The sequence below is a fragment of the Puma concolor genome, unplaced genomic scaffold (genome assembly GCF_028749965.1).
Source record: "Puma concolor isolate L17-30 unplaced genomic scaffold, mPumCon1.1.hap2 unalloc_scaffold_39, whole genome shotgun sequence".
Taxonomy (NCBI): domain Eukaryota; kingdom Metazoa; phylum Chordata; class Mammalia; order Carnivora; family Felidae; genus Puma; species Puma concolor.
The window spans coordinates 949-19,523 of record NW_028240246.1 but is presented as its reverse complement, the minus strand read 5'-3'; the positions used below and the strand labels follow the sequence as shown (position 1 = coordinate 19,523).

Genomic DNA, 18,575 nt, shown 5'->3' with positions numbered 1-18,575 from the left:
CAGGCGCCCCAGCATACTGTTTTTAAGGTTCACCTGTATCATAACATAAATGAGTACTTTATTCCTTTTCGTGGTAGAATAATATTCTGTGGTTATACCACATTTTCTTTGGCCAGTTATCAGTTCATAGACATTCGGGTTGTTTCCCTTTTTTGGCCACTAAGAATAATGCTGCTATGAACATGTGTACATTTTTTTGAGTACAGGTTTTTGTGTGGACGTACATTTACATGTCTCTCAGGTACCTACCTGGGAATGGAACTGCTGGGTCACGTGGTAACTTTACATTCAACTTGAGGAGCTGCTGGAACGTTTTCCAAAGCAGCTGCCCCATTTTACATTCCCAACAGCATTGTACATTTCTTTAAATCCTTGTCAGTACTTGTTACATTGTCCGTCTTTTTTATTCTAGCCTAGTCTCACAAGTATCTCACCGTGGTTTTGTTTTGCATTTCCCTGATGGCTAATAACTTTGAACATCTTTACATGTGTTTACTGGCCATTTAGAGATATGTATCCCTTGCTTATCTTAAAATCGGGTTATTTGTCAAGTTGCTAGGGTTCTTATATCCTGGATACTGTAGCTTTATCAGATAGATGATTTGCAAATCTTTTCTCCAATTTTATGGGTCTTTTCTCTTTCTTGGTGGTGTCCTTTGAAGCACAAACGTTTTTAAATTGGGTGAAATCCAGTTTATATTTTCTTTTGTCACTTCTTTTGATATCATGTCTAAACATAATCCAAGATCATTAAGATTTATACTAATGTTTTCTTCTAAGAATTTTATAGTTTTAGCCTTTTAATTTCAATCTTTGATTCATTTTGAGTTAATGTCTGTATGTGGTGTGAGATGGGAGTCCACTCTAATTCTTTTGCATGCAGATAGCCAGTTACCCCAGCATCGTTTGTTGACAAGATCATTCTTTTCCCCCTTAAATAAATGGTTTTGCCATCCTTGTAAAAAATCAATTGATCAGAAATGTATGGATTTATTTCTAGACTTCCAGTTCCATTCCACTGATTTTTATTTATTCTTATGCCACATGGTCTTAATCACTATAGCTTTGTAGTAAAGTAATAACCTAAACAGTAATTTTCAACCAGAGCAGGGCATCAAATTTACCGATAAAGCTTGAGTTACCTGGTTCTACTTCTGACTATGATGGAGTAGCTTATGTGAAACCAACCCTCCTGCTGAGAACAACTAGTAAAATGTGGACTAAATTAAACAGCATCAACAACCACAACTGTTTGAAGGCATTGGAAAGTGACCAAGGCTGTCAACATTTGTGGGGCTATAAGATAAATATAAAGAGCACGACTTACAGAAACAGCACCTTCTTCTTCTTATTTTGTCTCTGTAACATAACTTTAAGTGAAATAAGGCAATAAAGTTTTGATGTAAACTTCTTTGTAATGCTTCACAATTATTTCAGGGTCCACATATGAAGTATTATGTAGCTGTAGGCATAATGGTTGACCAGTTACATATGTCTACCTGAAAGGCACAGTAGTTAAGAGCATGGGCTTTGGAAATATCGTGCCTGGATTTGAATCCTGGCCCTGTCACTTAATACCAGTATATTCTTCAGTAAATCACTTAATCTCACAAACCTCGGGGCGCCTGGGTGTCTCAGTCGGTTAAGCGCCCAACTTCAGCTCAGGTCATGATTTCGCGGTTAGTGAGTTTGAGCCCCACGTTGGAGTCTCTGCTGACAGCTCAGAACCCGGAGCCTGCTTCAGATTCTGCATCTTTGTCTCTCTCTGACCCTTCCCTGCTCATGGTCTGTCTGTCTGTCTCTCTGTCTGTCTGTCTGTCTCTCTCTCTCTCTCAAAAATAAATAAACATTAAAAAAAATTTTTTAACTCTCACTAACCTCAATTCCTTCATCTGAAAAATGGGGATAATAATGCCTATCTTGGAATTATTACAGGTAATAATAGACTTAAATAGGTAAAGTAGAAGTACTCAGAAGAGTCTCCAGCACTTAGTGTTCAGTAACTGCTAGCTATTATAATACACAATGGTTTTTAAAACTACTAGTAATTTCATGTAAACTTCTTTTATGCAACTCAAGCCCATTAAGTGAAAGTGAACAGTGTACTCTTATTTCTGCTGTTGAAGCATGTTTTTGCTCTTTTTTTTTTTTTTCTCAGTTACACGGCTACTCTTCGTTACTGTTCAAATTCTCCAGAATGATCTGATTGATGTCTCTGACCTCAAGGCATTATTGATGAACAATGACTTTCATGCAGCTAATGTTTTACTTGATGAAGTATTAAGACATGGACCTGAACACGGTTAGTAGTCTGAATGCATCTAGTTGTAAAGGCCATCATCTACCAGTGGGGATGGGAGATGTATGGATGGGGTATACAGCAATGGAGGGCACCCTGGGGCGGGGGGGCTGCAGTGAGATGACTGGTGAGCACCGGTGCCACCATAGTGTGCCAAGCCTGAGCTCTGTGAGACTGAACAGATGGGGGAGTCTGGGCCTACTTTATCCCTGTGGGTGGTGGTACTTGGGAGATGAGGTCACTTTGCGAACTGACTGGCGCGGGCAGTATTCAGTCAGAATGCCATGCACAGAGTACAACAGAGTCCGTGAGGCCCTTTGCCACGTGTTAACCCTTTGGAAGGGAAACTATGGAAACTATGCTGATATCCAGGAATACCTCAGGGGGTGTTGCCTGTGGCATTGGCTCAGGGAAGCAGATGTTTATAAATGTAGAAAATAACTGCGTTATTTTAATGACTGGTATTGTTGAATATCATTTTTGCTACGTTTTCAAAAGAGTTGGGGAATATTCTTTACTTTCCTATTCTCTGTAAGAGATTTTTTTCTTCCTCAAATGTTAAGCAGAACTCACAGGTGAAGCCTTATGGGCCTAGAGTTTTATTTATGGAAAAATTCTGGATTATTGATTTAATTTCTTAAATTGTATGGTATTACCAAGAAAATATTCTATTTTCCTGTCAGTTTTGGCAGGCTGTGTCTTTATAGGAATTTGTCCATTTCATCTGACTTTTCAAATGTATTGGATAAAGTTGTCCTTGACATCTGCTTCTTATCTTTTTTGATTTCTGCTTCATCTGTAATGATACCTTCATTTTCATCCTCGATATTAGTGACTTAGAGCTTTTTTTTTCCCCCACTCCACCTCCACAGAGTTTTTCTTTTCCTTTTTGTAAAATTGAGATATAATGGGCATATGATAACATTATGTAAGTTTAGGGTGTCCAATGTGCTGATTTGATACATTTATATATTGCAATATAATTATCACTGTAATGTTATCTAACACCTCTATCACATCACGTAATTATCACGATTTCTTTTTTTGTGGTGAGAACATTTAAGATCTAGTTTCTTAGCAACTTTCAATTATGTAATACAGTATTAGATCAGCACAGCATTAGATTTCCAGAATTTATTCATTTTAACTGCAAATTTGTACTTTTTAACAGTATCTCCCCAATCACCCCACCCCCTAAGTCCCTGGTAACCACCATTCTACTCTCTTTCTATGAGATCGGCTTTTTTGGATTCCACATATTAGTGACATATACAACATTTGTCTTTGGCTTATCTCCTCTAAGCATAAGGACTTCAAGATCCTACCATGTTGTTGCAAATGGCAGGATTTCTCTCTTTCTCATGGCTGAAAAATATTCTGTTGTATATTTTCACACTACCTCTGTTTATTCATCTGTTGATGAGCACTTAGATTGTTTCCATATTTTAGCTATTGTGAATAATGCTGCAGTAGACACAGGAGTATGTCTTCGAGATCCTGTTTTCGTTTCCTTTGAATATACACTTATAAGGGGAATTGATGGTTCATATTGTAGTTCTATTTTTAATTTTGAGGGGAATCTCTATACTGTTGTCCATAGTGGCTGCACCAATTTACATTGCCACCAACAGTGTATGAGGGTTCCCTTTCTCCACATCATCACAAATCCGTATCTCCTGTCTTCTTGGTGATAGCCATTCTAACAGGTTTGAGCAATATCTCATTGTGGTTATGATTTGCATTTCCCTGATGGTTAGTGATGTTGAACACCTTTTCATGCACCTGTTGGTCGTTTGGATGTCTTCTTTGGGAAAATGCCTATTCTATTACTCTGCCCATTTTTAAAATAGTTCATTTGTTTGTTTGTTATTGAGCTGTGTGAATTCTTTGTTATATATTTTGGATAATAATCCTTTATCAGATATATGGTTTGCAAATATTTTCTCTCATTCTGTAGGTTGCCTTTTCATTTTGCCGATTGTTTCTTTTGCTGTACAAAAGTTTTTAAGTTGAAGGTAGTTCTGGGGTGCCTGGGTGGCTCCGTTGGTTAAGCGTCCGACTACAGCCAGTTAAGCATTCGACTTCAGGTCTCGATCTCATGATTCTTGAGTTCAAGCACCACGTCGGGCTCTGTGCTGACAGCTTGGAGCTTGCTTCAGTTTCTGTGTCTCCCTCTCTCTCTGCCCCTCCCCTGCTCATGCTCTGTGTCTTTCTCTCTCACAAACAAATAAACATTAAGAAAAAGAAAAATCTTCAATTGGATCTAGTTCTACTTGTTGATTTCTGCTTTTTGTTGTTTGTGCTTTTGGTGTCATGTCCAAAAAATCATTGCCAAGACCAATGTCTGAAAGCTGTTTCCTTATGTTTTCTTTACAGTATCAGATCTTACAATTAAATCTTTAATTTATTTTGAGGTGATTTTGGGGAGTATCCCAAGTGGTTATTCAGTTTCCCAACACCATTTGTTGAAGAGACCATCCTTTCTCCATTGAATGTTCTTGGCTGCCTTGTCAAATATTAGTTGAGCGTATGTGGGGTTTATTTCTGGGCTCTGTCACTTCTGCTGTAAACTTTTCTACTTTTTTTTTTTTTTTTTTTGCATGGTTTGTTTTTTTTCTTCCTTTTCTCTCTCCCCCTCCTTTTTTTTTTTTTTTTTTCCTTTTGGTTCTTTTCATGTCTATCCTTTATGTCCCTTACTATAGTTTGTCATATCCATTCCACCTTGTGTACCTTTACTTTACTTGAGTCTTTATTTTGGAGCTGACTTGGTCTTTCTACACAATCTATTTTCTGAGTTGTTGGCTCCCATCTCAAATCTTCCTTTGTCCATTTCTATCCTGATTTGTTGAAAGAGTTGAGGGTGTTGGGTGGCACATTCAGTTTGGAGCTCTGTCTTCAGTTTCTACTGAAGTAAATGAAGTCCGTTTACTTTAATGGCACCTTTGGGGCAGAGGGTGGGAAGTGGGGGTAGTGAGCCTTCTGACATTTTGATACTGTTTGGTAGGGACTTCATCTTTAACTGCTTCTTTCTTTTCCTTCACCACCAAATCCTATGCACTGAGTTCCACATCAAGATGCCATCTTTGGTCCTATGGATTTCTAAGCCTTTTTCTTAGATTTCTCCAGAGTAAATTTAGGTGGTTACCATTATCCTAAAAGTAGTGTTTCTTAACCTTTAAAAAAAAAAAAATCACTCCCCTAAGGAGACTTTTTAGACGTTTTTGTCGTTTTCACCATCCCACACGCTATGAATGTTTAATGCCAAAAATAAATACTTGCTTATGTACTGTGGCCACAAACCATTGTAATGGCTAAGATTTTTTCCCCTCCAAGAACCTGTTTTCCTTCCTGAAAGCCTATCACCCTCAGTGACAATGCATGTCCTAAAGGTATCTAGAACTTTAGTTTCTGCTTATACTGCTAAACCCTATTTTCTAGAATTTCACTTAGATGTTAACACATTTGTAAGGAATATTGGCCTATAGCCTCTTTGCCTACCCACCATGTGTTTGTTTTGTTTTGCTTTTGTAGTTTTTGGACAAGTAGGAGCTACTGAAGGGTTTTATTCAGAGGAGTAACCAGATTTTTTTTTTTTAAAGAGAAAGACCTCTCTTGCTGCATTGTTTAAAATAAATGGAGAGCAATGAGACTGATGCGATAGATTTTTAGCAATGCTATTGTAATAGCATAGGCATTAACTAATATAGTGATATACTCAAGAAGTATTTGGAAATAATTGAATAGAAATTGATAATCATATGTATGCAGAAGTTAAGGAAGAAGGAACAGTACAGGCTGACCCCCGGGCTTTTCACCTTTGTTATAACTTGACTATTAACTGCTGACAGATTAATTCAGAAGCAGTAATTCCTTCATCTACATTTTACTTTGCATTACAGAAAATGGCAAGATTACCTTTCAAGAATTTTTTATTAAGTTCTGTGATACATTGAACATGCCTAAAGCCTCAGGTGAGTTCCACTTAATATGTATCTACTGGCTCCGTGTGGAAGGACAGGCAGTGGTTTTCATGTTAAAACAACACAGGATTGGGGCGTCTGCGTCACTCAGTCGGTTGAGCAACTGACTCTTGACTTCGGCTCAGGTCATGATTCCAGGGTCATGGGCTCAACCTGCATCCATTCGCGCTGAGTATGAAGCCTGCTTAAGATTTCCTCTCTCCCTTCATCCTTCTCCCCAGCTTGTGCTCTCTCTCTCCCTAAAATAGTAAACAAACAAACAAAATCTTTTAAAAACCACACAGGATTAGATAAAGCACAGGTAAGTAAGAAACAATATAAAGATAAAACAATATAGGGGCACCTTGGTGGCTCAGTTGTTTAAGCGTCAGACTTCGGCTCAGGTCATGATCTTGTGGTCTGTGAGTTGGAGCCCCCCCATCAGGGTCTGTGCTGACAGCTCAGAGCCTGGAGCCTGCTTCGGATTCTGTGTCTCCCTCCCTCACTGCTCCTCCCCCACTCGTACTCGGTTTCCCTGTCTCTCTCTCTGTCAAAAATAAACAAACATTAATTTTTTTTAAAGATGAAACAATACAGTATTAGTTTATATAACTTGTGTTTGAATTATATGGCAAAGACTGCTAAGTTTACCCCAAACTCAAAGTTATGGGTAGTTTTACTTTGATAGTGCTAGAAAAATATTAGATTATATACTGTTCTCTGAGATTATTCACTAGGTATATCTGACCTGAATTTATCAGAATATTATAAACGATGAGAAAATAATTTTTAGAATGCAAATTGGTGCAGCCACTGTGGAAGACAATATGGAGTTTCCTCAAAAAGTTAAAAATAGAACTACCCTATGACCCAGCAATTTCACTACTAGGTATTTACACAAAAGGTACACAAATACTAATTTGAAGGGCCACGTGCACCCTGATGTTTATAGCAGCATTGTCAACAATTGCCAAATTATGGAAAAAACCCAAATGTCCATGGACTGATGAATGAATAAAGAAGTTACGGTGTATGTATATGTATATGTATATGTATATGTATATGTATATGTATATGTAATGGAATATTACTCAGCCATCAAAAGAATGAAATCTTGCCATTTGCAACAATGTGGATGGAACCAGGCTGGATTATGCTAAGCGAGATAAGTCAGGCAGAGAAAGACAAATACCATATGATTTCACACATGTGGAATTTAAGAAACAAAACGGATGAACGTAGGGGAAGGTGGGGGAAAGAGAGAGAAGCAAACCATATAAAGAGTCTTAACTATAGTGAACAAACTGAGGGTTGATGGAGGGAGGTGGCGGGGGATGGGCTAAAAGGATGATGGGTATTAAGGAGGGCATTTGTTACGTTGAACACTGGGTGTCACATGTAAGTGATGAATCACTAAATTCTACTGAAACCAAGAGTACACTATATGTTAACTAACTAGAATTTAAATAAAAATTTGAAAAATAAAAAGAAGACAACTTTAAAACTTTTGACCAACCTAGCAAAGTGGATTTTATACCTATCTTTTCTGTTTTTATGTATTCTCAACTACTCTCTTGACTATATTTTTGAGGAGCAAATTTATATTTATTGCAGTATAACTTGCATGTAGTAAAATTCACCTTTTTTTAGGTATATCGTTTTTTGAATCCTTAAAAATAATGTCATGTAACCATTACTAAACAGCACATAGACTGTATCACCACAGAAGTTTCTTTGTGTCCTTTTGTAGTCCATCCATTTCGCTAACCCTCATTCCTGGTGACCCCCGATCTATTCTTTGACTCTAAAGTTTTGCCTTTTCTAGGATGTCATGTAAATGGAATCAGAACATATGAAGCTCATTTGAGTCTGGCTTCTTTCACATAGCATATTATACTTTACATTCATCAACTTTTTGCATGCAGTGTGTTTATTTTTATTGATGAGTATTATTGCATTACATGAATGTAATGTTTGTGTATTTGCCAATTGATAAACTATTGAAATTTCCTGGGTTTTGGTGATTATGAGTGAAGCTTCTATAAATATTTATGTACAGGTATTTGTGTGGACATATATTTTCATTTCTCCTAGTTGAATACCTAGAAATGGGATTGCTGGGATATATATAATTAAATTGATAGAAACTGCCAAACATCAATTTATGATAGATAACATCCATTTATGATTAAAAACAAACCTCTCAACAAAGTGTGTACAGAAGGAACATACCTCAGCTTAATGAAGACCGTATACGAAAGGCCACATATATGCTCAATGGGGAAAAACTGAAAGCTTTTCTTCTAAGATCAGGAACAAGACAAGGATGCCTATTCTTGCCAGTTTTTTTGTTTTGTTTTGTTTACTAAAATATAGTTTACATAAAATGTTATATTAGTTTCAGGCATACAACATAGTGATTCAATAATTCTATGTATTGCTCACTTCTCACCATGATAAGTGTAGTTATCATCTGTCACAATAAAAGTGTCACAATACAGTGTTATTGACTATGTTCCCTATGCCGTAATTTTTCTCACTATTTTTACTCAACTTGTATTCACAGTATTGGAAGTCCTACTGAGAACAATTAGGCAAGAAAAGGGAACAAAAGTCATCCAAATTGGAAAGAAAGAAGTAAAACTGTTACTATTTGCAGATAACACAATCTTATATGTAGAAAACCCTAAAGGCCCTATTAAAAAAAACTGTTAGAACTAATAAACAAATTCAGTAAAGTTGCACCATATGAAATCCAATAGAAAAACCAGTTGCATTTCTATTTGCTAATAAACTATCAGAAAGAAATTAAGAAAACTATCCCATTACAATTGCATTGAAAAGAACAAAATCCCTAAGAATAAATTTAACCAAGGAGGTGAAAGACCTGTACACTGAAAACTATAAGACATTGAAGAAAGAAATTGAAGATGATGCAAATGAATGGAAAGATATTCCATGCTTGTGGAGTCAAAGAATTAATAACGTTAAAATGTCCATACTACCCAAAGCGATATACGGGCTCACTGCAATCCCTATCAACATTCCAATGGCATTTTTCACACCTAGAACAAACAATCCTAAAATTTGTGTGGAGCCATAGAAAACCCTGATAGCCAAAGCAATCTTGAGAAAGAGCAAAGCTGGAGCCATCATACTTTCTGATTCCAAACTTTATTACAAAAGTATAGTAATCAAAACTCTATGGTATTGGCATAAAAACAGACATCAGTGGAACAGAACGGAGAGCTCAGAAATAAACCCTTGCGTATACGGTCAATTCATTTATGACAAACGAGGCAAGAATATATGGTGCGGAAAGGACAGACTCTTCAATAAGCGGTGTTGGGAAAACTAGACAACCACATGCAAAAGAATGAAACTGGATTCCTATCTTAGACTATGATTAAATACTTGCACTTGTAAGACCTGAAACCATAAAACTCCTGGAAGAGGGGCGCCTGGATGACTCAGGTAATTGTCTGGCTTGGCTCAGGTCATGATCTCGCGGTCTGTGGGCGTCGGGCTCTGTGCTGACAGCTCGGAGCCTGGAGCCTGCTTCGGATTCTGTGTCTCCCTCTCTCTCCTCCCCTCCCCGGCTCATGCTCGCTCGCTCTCTCTCTCTCTCTCTATCTCTCTCTCTGTGTCACAAAAACAAATGAGAAATGTTGAAAAAAAATTTTTTTAACGTTTAAAAAAAATCTAGGAAAAAACATAGGCAGTAAGCTCTCTGACATCCATCTTGGAAAAAATTAAAAAAAAAACAATTTTGTCTATTAATACGATATCATAGGTAAAGTCAAAGAACAAATAACAATATGGTAGAAACTACAATGTATATCACAGAAGAAAAATAGAAAAATGGGCAAAAATCATGGATATATAAATCATAAAAAAGATCTTAAATGGCTTATGAACATATTAAGAGATGTTTGATTTTACTCATAATACGAAATATGCAAATTAAAATGGAGATACAATTTCTCACCCATTAGATTGGCAAAAATTGAAAACCTTCACAGCATACTCTGTTAGGTTGTAGAGAAAAAGACGTTTACCTATAGCTGGTGGGCATTTAACATGCTACCATTCTAATGGAGGGAATTTGGCAATGTCTAACAGAACCACATATGCCTTTACCTTTGGACCCAGCAATCCTGCTTCTAGGAATTTTCCCTGAAGATACCCTCCAACAATGTGAAAATATAGATACATAAGATTATTCATTACAGAATTATTTGAGATGGCAAAATATAATGAAAATACTTAATGTGTAAACATTGGAGGTTAGTTGAATAAACTTTAGTTTCTATGTACAGTAGAGTATTATACAACTATAAAAAAGAATTTTTTAAAAAGGAGTTTCAGGGGTGCCTGCATGACTTAGTCGGTTAGGCGTCCGACTTTGGCTCCGGTCATGATCTCACGGCTCGTGAGTTCAAGCCCCGTGCCAGCCTGGAGTCTGCCTTGGATTCTGTGTCTCCATCTCTCTCTGCCCCTCCCCTACTCATGCTCATGCTTTCTCTCTCTCTCTTTCCAAAATAAACATTAAGAAAAAAGAATTTCATACCTCTGCTTTTTGTACTACTGATTTTATACCTTTCCAGCATTTAAAACTACAAATTTCCCTCTGAGCACTTTCACAGCATCTCACAAAATTTTATATGTTGTGATTTGATAATCACTTATTTCAAATATTTTCTAATTTACCTTGTGATATCTCATTTGAAACATGAGTTATTTAGAAATGTACTATTTAGGGGCACCTGGGTGGCTCAGTTGGTTAAGTGTCCGACTTCGGCTCAGGTCATGATCTCATGGTTCCTGGGTTGGAGCCTCGTGTCGGGCTCTGTGCTGACGGCTCAGAGCCTGGAGCCTGCTTCGGATTCTGTGTCTCCCTCTCTGTCTGCCCCTCTCCCACCCACGCTCTGCCTCTCTCTGTCTCTCAAAAATAAATAAACATTACAAAAATTAAAGAACTATATTATTTAATTTCCAAATATTTGGACATGTGCTAGGGATCTTGTTACTGATTTCTAATTTAATACACCTTGGTCAGAGAATTTATTTCGTACAATTTAAATTCTTTTAAATACATTAAGATTTGGTTTAAAGACTAGCATGTGGTCTACCTAGGTGAATATTCCATGTGCACTTGAAAGAATGTATATTCTGTAGTTGTTGGGTAGTGTTCTATAAATATCATTAGGTTAGATTGTTTGCTAGTTTTGTTGGATATTCTAATTTCTGATTTTTTTTAAACATTAAAATTTTTTTTTGTTTTAATATTTATTTTTGAGAGAGAGAGGGGGAGAGAGAGAGAGAGAGAGAGAGAGAGAGAGAGAGAAAGAGAAAGAGAGTACGAGCAGGGGAAGGGCAGAGAGAGAGGGAAACACAGACTCCAAAGCAGGCTCCAGGCTCTGAGCTGTCAGCACAGAGCCCAACACAGGGCTCTAACTCATGAACTGTGAGATCGTGACCTAAGCCAAAGTCAGACACTTAACTGACTGAGCCACCCAGGCGCCCTTAATTCTTACTGATGTTTATTCTAGTTGTTCAATTAATTACTAAGTGCAAGATTTTCAAATCTGCAGTTCTGATTATGGGTTCATGCATTCCTCCCTTTAATTCTGCAAGCTTTTGCTATATTTGGAAGGCTCTTGTTAGATGCATACACATTTGATATTGTTGCAAAATTTAATGTATATGACCTTATGAAATGTACTTTGTCTGTTGCTCTCTTTTGTCTTATTTTTGCTGCTCTTCTGTTTCTTTCCCCCAGTTTCCTTACTTATATTTATACATTTATGTGTACCTATTGTCACCTATTTTAAATTATTTTAGGTACATAAATAAATACAAATACTGCCTTTTCTCTTAAGTATAATTTTATATCTTGGGAGATTTTTTCCCCCACTCTTTTTTAAATATAAAGGAGACGGGTGCCTGGGTGGCTCAGTCGGTTGAGCGTCTGACTTCAACTCAGGTCATGATCTCGCGGTCTGTGAGTTCGAGCCCCGTGTCAGGCTCTGTGCTGACAGCTCAGAGCCTGGAGCCTGCTTCAGATTCTGTGTCTCCCTCTGTCTCTGCCCCTCCCCAGATCATGCTCTGTCTTTCTCTCTCTCTCTGTCAAAAATAAATAAACATTAAAAAAAATTAAAGTATAAAGGAGAAACATGAAAATTCCTTTCTAAGTGAAGGTGATTATCTCTTCCCAGGAAATAAAAATCAATTTTACAACATCAACATTTACAAAAATGAACTTAAAGACATTCCTGTACTTCAGCAAAATTTAAATGCCATTGGAATCTATCTAACAGATGATAAAATAAAGGAGACTTTGGATAACACTCATCCTAACGGTGAGTAATTATTTCAATTTAAAATAACAAATTTTGCGTATTTCAGAAGTTTCACTCTAAATGCCAAAGGAAATATACTGCCATATATCTTTTAAAAGAGAAATTAAAAATTGTTTCTTGTCTATCAATTTATGGGTTTTTATCAGAGGAATTGATGTTCAAAGTGCATCTCTGACAGCTTTATTTTAGGTCGATTCTGCATATCACACGTGTCACAATAGGATTACCAGTCCTCTCCATTATTTTTGTGTTTATAGCTCTGGTGTTATAACATCAAGTGGTCCTTTTTACAATAATATCTAAATTCTTTCTTTTTTTCTTTTTTAAAAAAAGATGAAGTGGTGAGTTTTAAGGATTTCATCAGAGAATTGGACAACAGTGATGAATTTATCGAGTGCCACAGTAAGTATGAAATTCAAAATGCATATGAACAGGAACTTCATTTTTGGGGGTCGGTGTATGTATAGGTATGTGCGTATATAGACTTTATATATACTCTACCAAACCCCCCTTTTATGCATTTTCTCATTTAAACTCAGTTGATGTTGTAAACTCTAGGTTTTCACACATAGATACATATTTTTCATACTGTAATATTCTTGAATTATTTAAAAAAATTTCTGTTGTCTCTCTTTCTTCCTTGTCATGTGTTTTATTGCTATATTCTTTCTTTTGTCCTTCCTAATGCTGATGGGGTTATCCATCTTATAATCAAAGTAATCAAGTTTGGTTTTTTAAATCACATCTAATGACTTTTCCCCTCTGTATTCTTATCTTTCTTGTTTATTTCTTCATATATATATATTTTTACATTTGCTCTCTATCTCCTTGTGAAAAACATTGGCTAAATGCTTAACTTTTTTCGGTTTGTTTTGACATTTCAGCACAGTTCTATCATGAGGACACTAAAACAGCCTTGGACCACAGACATTGAGATTGAGAATTGTAGTCCTAAAACGGGGGTTTTAAAAGAAGTATTGAAATAAGTGGATTCTCTCTAAAGAATCTGTACTTGGGATGCAGTTCCACTCACTATCTCAGGATAAGTTTGGTGGGAACCTTGACAAATTAATTCTATATTCATTATAGAAGATTATAGATCTATGAATAGCTAAGACCCTTTTGGGAAAAAAAAAGATAAAGATCTTGCTTTGTCACATGTTAGTACATAGCATAATGCTGTTGTAATATAGACCTGTGAAAATAGACCAGTGCATCACAATACAGAACCCGGTAGAGACTTCTATTAATGGGAACTCGGAATGTGATAGAAATGACATCATCAGTTAGTGGGGAAAAGATGTATTATTTAGCTTCTGATTTGAGAAAATTGTCTTACAATGCAGAGAAAATGAAGTAGAATCCCTATGTCATACCATATACAAAAATAACCTTCAAAGAATCAAATGAATGTTAAAATGGATCTCAAAGATTAAACTATAAAGCTGATGGAAGAAAATGTAAGAAAAACTATTGTGCCTTGTGGTTATGGATACCTTCGTAAAGATGTTACTCCCCAAAAGCACAACCATGGGGTAAAAAAGGATTTGATTACATCAAAATTAAGGATTTCTGGTAAATCAAGGACTCTAAAACATGTAACAGACTGGAGAAGAAGATAATTACAAGATAACCAACAAAAAATTAATATCTCAAATATAAGGAAATTCTGCAAATCAACAGTAGAAAGAAAGAAATCAACTGGAAAAATAAGTAAGGATATAAGACTTAGTATACAGGAGGAGAAACCCACATAGCTAAATATGTGTATGAAGAGAGTTGGCAATACTCACAAATTGCTAGTGAGTAGGTAAAGTGGTACAGCATTCCAGATTGCAATCTAGCAGTACTTGTCAAATTCAGTATGCATATTTCTTATGATCCAATAATTCTATTCTCAGATAAATAGCCCAGAGAAGTTTCTTGTAGAGACATGTACAGGGATGCTCCCTGCAACATTATGGGAGGAAAGAAATGAAAACAATCTATGAGTCCACGATTGGGGAAATGGTTGAATAAAATACGGTCCATACATACACGTCATAACAGTAAACTAGATTTACATTTGCACCAGAGAGAGACCTCAGTAACAATACGGTTCCATGAAGAAAGGAAAAAATGGAATAAGTGTATAACAAAGAATGCTTTATATAGGTTGGGTTTCTACTAATGCCCATAAAACACAACCATATTTATATCTATTTCCAGGTAAACACTGAATTCTAAATAGAAAGATGAGATTGAAATAGACGGATTGAAAGAAATTGAGAAAGAGATTGAGATTGAAGTGACAGTATTAACAAAGTTGACTTCAGAAACAGATTAGAGTACTCTGTATCCTAAACACATACACATTCTTTTCAAATACTTATGGAATAGCCACAAAAATAGATGATGTATTTAAGCCACAAATAAAAATTTCAGTGAATTCTAAAAATCAGAAGTCATTCACACCACATAGTCTGACCATGATGTTGTGACATTAAAATTATTTGTGAAAGAAAGGAAAAGTGTTGCTTTTAAGATGAAAAACAAATTGCCTTGTAAGTAATTCCTTGGTTGAAGAATAAAAGAAACCTGAAAGATTTTAGAAATGATGACAGTGAAAGCACTATGTATCAAATCGTGTAGAGTGTGACCAAAACAATCTTACAGGATATTTTATAGCATTAAATGCTTTTATTAGAAAACAAGAAATATCAAAAATAATTTATCTTTTTTTGAGTTTATTTATTTTCGGAGAGAGAGTGCGTATGGGGGGGCGGGGGGGGGGGAGAGCAGAGACAGAGAAGGAGAGACAGAATCCCAAGCAGGCTCCTTGCTGTCAGCGCAGCTGACATGATCGTGACCTGGGCCAAAATGAAGAGTGGGACGCTTAACCGACTGAGGCACCCAGGCGCCTCCAGAACAATGTATCTTAAACGTTCAGCTTACAGAGCTAACCAGCAGGATAAACAACAAAAGAGCAGTACAATCCCCCTGAAAAGTGCTAGTCAGGAGCTAACAAAGTGGAAAGTTGAAGTTAGTGAAATAGAACACACACACACGCACGCACGCACGCACGCACACACACACACACACGCACGCACACGCACTTATCCATATAACCAAAAGTTGGTTCTTTCAAAAGACTAATAAAGAACTCTTTAGGAAGTATGATGAAGGGGAAAAAATAGGGAGGACATAATAAAGAAGACAGTTGTAACTTGGATACAAGGGAGATTAAAAGATATAAATGAATAACACTTAAGTTAGTAAAGCAACAAATTATTGGCATGTCATCAACAACACTGTCATTCTTTCCAAATGTTTAGATAAAGACAGAAAGGGCTGCCTTTTTTTTAATGTTTGTTTATTTATTTTTGAGAGAGAGAGAGTGAGCGAGCATGAGTAGGGAAGGGGCAGAGAGAGAGAGTGCCAGATCTGAAGCTGGCTCTGCGCTGACAGCACAGCGCCTGATGTGGGGCTCGAGCTCACAAACCGTGAGATCAAGACCTGAGCCAAAGTCAGACACTTAACTGACTGAGCCACCCAAGTGCCCCCTTTTGTTTCCCCATCATGGCACTATTTTCTTAGAGATAATTTTGGTATTTTGTTGTTTTGTTTAGCTTCCTGCATTGAACTAGTAAGGTAAACTATTTCAGTGTGTCTTGTTTTCTGATATAAGCATTGTAAACCTATAAATGTTGTAGAGCTTTCAGTTTGGAGAATATTTCAGAGAGACAAAAATCTCTCAAGACTGGGTATTCTAGAAAATGAATACATTTCACCCAAATCAAGTTGTTATGTGCGTCTCTGGATAGACTGACCTACTAGATACCTTTGTATTTTGTCATGTCTCTGTTTAGGAATAGAAGATGCATGTAACATTGTTAATAGTGTCTTTGATAGGAAAGTTGAAGTTAAAGACCTTTTATCTGCATTGGAGGGCCTGGAGAAACCTTTAAATGAAGAAAAACCTGAGGGGTTACTGAACTCTGAAACAGATGGTGAGTTCTTGAGTTACCTCTCAGTTTTCCTGTTTAGACTATATGTGTTCATGCTGGCTCATTTTTTTTTTTTTTTTTTTTTAAGAATACTAATACCATAGGTTTAGGAAGATTGTTATGGGACTGCTATGTTTATAAATTGGTTACTGAGAATTGTTGTAACCCTTTTGGAAAGTGTGTGGATACTCTTCTTTATTTGGAGAAGACTAGTAGAAACAAGTACTGTTTTTATCCAGGTTTTAAAATCGGATACGTCTTGGGGCGCCTGGGTGGCTCAGTCAGTTAAGCGTCCAACTCTTCATTTTGGCTCAGGTCATGATCTCACGGTTTGAGATCACGATCTCACAGTGCTCTGCACTGACAGATGGAGCCTGCCTGGGATTCTCTCTCTCTCTTTGCTCTCTGCCCTTCCCCTGTTCTCTCCCTCTCTCTCTCCCTCTCAAACATAAATAAATAACCATTTAAAAAATGTTTAAAAAGATGTTTTCAAACATTTTAAAAAATAAATAAAATCAGATACTTCTTTTTTAAAGATTTTTAAAAATGTTTTTATTTATTTTTGAGGGAGAGAGAGTGGAGGAGGGTCAGAGAGAGGGAACACAGAGTCTGAAGCAGGCTCCAGGCTCTAAGGTGTCAGCACAGAGCCTGACGCGGGGCTCAAACTCATGGACCATGAGATTATGACCTGAGCCGAAGTCAGACGCTTGACGACTGAGCCACCCAGGCGCCCCATCTTTTTTCTTTTTAGGTCATTTATGCTAGTGGTTTGTCAATTTTAATAACTCTTAACTAATTCCTGGCTTTCTGATCCTCTCTATCGTGTGTGTTTATTGTTTCCTCGATTTATGTTTTCATCTGTATCATTTTCTTCTCTACCATTGATTTTGTGACATTTTGTATATATATTTCACATATAGAATGAAATGATCACAACGATAGATCTAGTTAACACGTCACCATGCATAGTTAAAAGAAGGGGTTTTTTTCTTATGTTGAGAAATTTTAAGATTTACTCTCTGAGCAACCTGCAAATATGCAATACAGTATATTTTTGGATATATATGTATTTTCTATTCTTTTAATTTCACTCTTTCTGTACTCTTCTAAAAAAAGATAAATTTGAAAACATGTAAGGGAAACTAAAATTTGAAAAGAAAGAAACAGGACATAAAGAAATTAAAAATATAATAAAATTAATTAGCAGACAACAATATTAGCAGATTAAACATGGGTGAAGAGAGAAATATGAAGTGCAAAGGAGTTTGAAGAAATTATACAGAATGCAGCATAGAAAGACAGAGTTGGAATATAGGAAAGAGGTTAGGGGCGCTGGGGTGGCTCAGTTGATTGAGCATCAGATTTCTGCTCAGGTCATGATCTTGTGGTTTGTGAGTTAGAGCCCTGCATTGGGCTCACTGCTGGAAGCATGGAGCCCTCTTCAGATCCTCTGTCTCCCTCTCTGCACATCTCCTACTCTCTCTCTCCCCCACATAAATAAACATTAAAAAAAAGAAGAAGAAGAAGAAGCTAAAAGGAAGGCAGAATGAAGAGGTCTACTTATTATGGCAATCAGTTTGAAATATATATGTGTATCTCTGATTACGTTATATATTAGTTACAACTAATATAATGTTCCATCTCAGTAAAGCTAGAAAAAGAAAGAATGAAAAGATGTGATATATATCCACACAGGAGAGAAGAGACAGAGTGGTTGCAGAGAAAATATTTGGAGAACTATAGCTGAGAATTTTCCAGAATGAGAAAGACCTAAACCTACCAATACAAGAATTCCAGTGAATCCCACATAGGATGAAAGGAAATCCATACGTAGGGTTATCATGATGAAACTGTGACATACCAAAGAGAAAGAAAAATCTTAAAGGTAGCTAGAGAGAAAAGTCAGATTATCTATAAAGGAGGAACTGTTTCTTATTCTTGATATTTTTTTCTGGGTCTTGAAATCTAG

General features: G+C 36.5%; 1 protein-coding gene across 1 annotated transcript in view; it reads left to right on the top strand.

Annotated features, from left to right (window-relative positions):
• The window catches only part of LOC147571217 (EF-hand calcium-binding domain-containing protein 13-like), a 78,225-nt gene extending 71,715 nt beyond the window's left edge, over positions 1–6,510 (top strand). The window contains exons 14-15 of the mRNA XM_086696523.1: positions 2,159–2,302; positions 6,199–6,510. Coding sequence (XP_086552649.1) covers positions 2,159–2,302; positions 6,199–6,386 — 332 coding nt within the window. The 3' untranslated portion in view covers positions 6,387–6,510. The remainder of the gene's footprint in view (positions 1–2,158; positions 2,303–6,198) is intronic.
• The last annotated feature ends 12,065 nt before the right edge of the window (positions 6,511–18,575 follow it).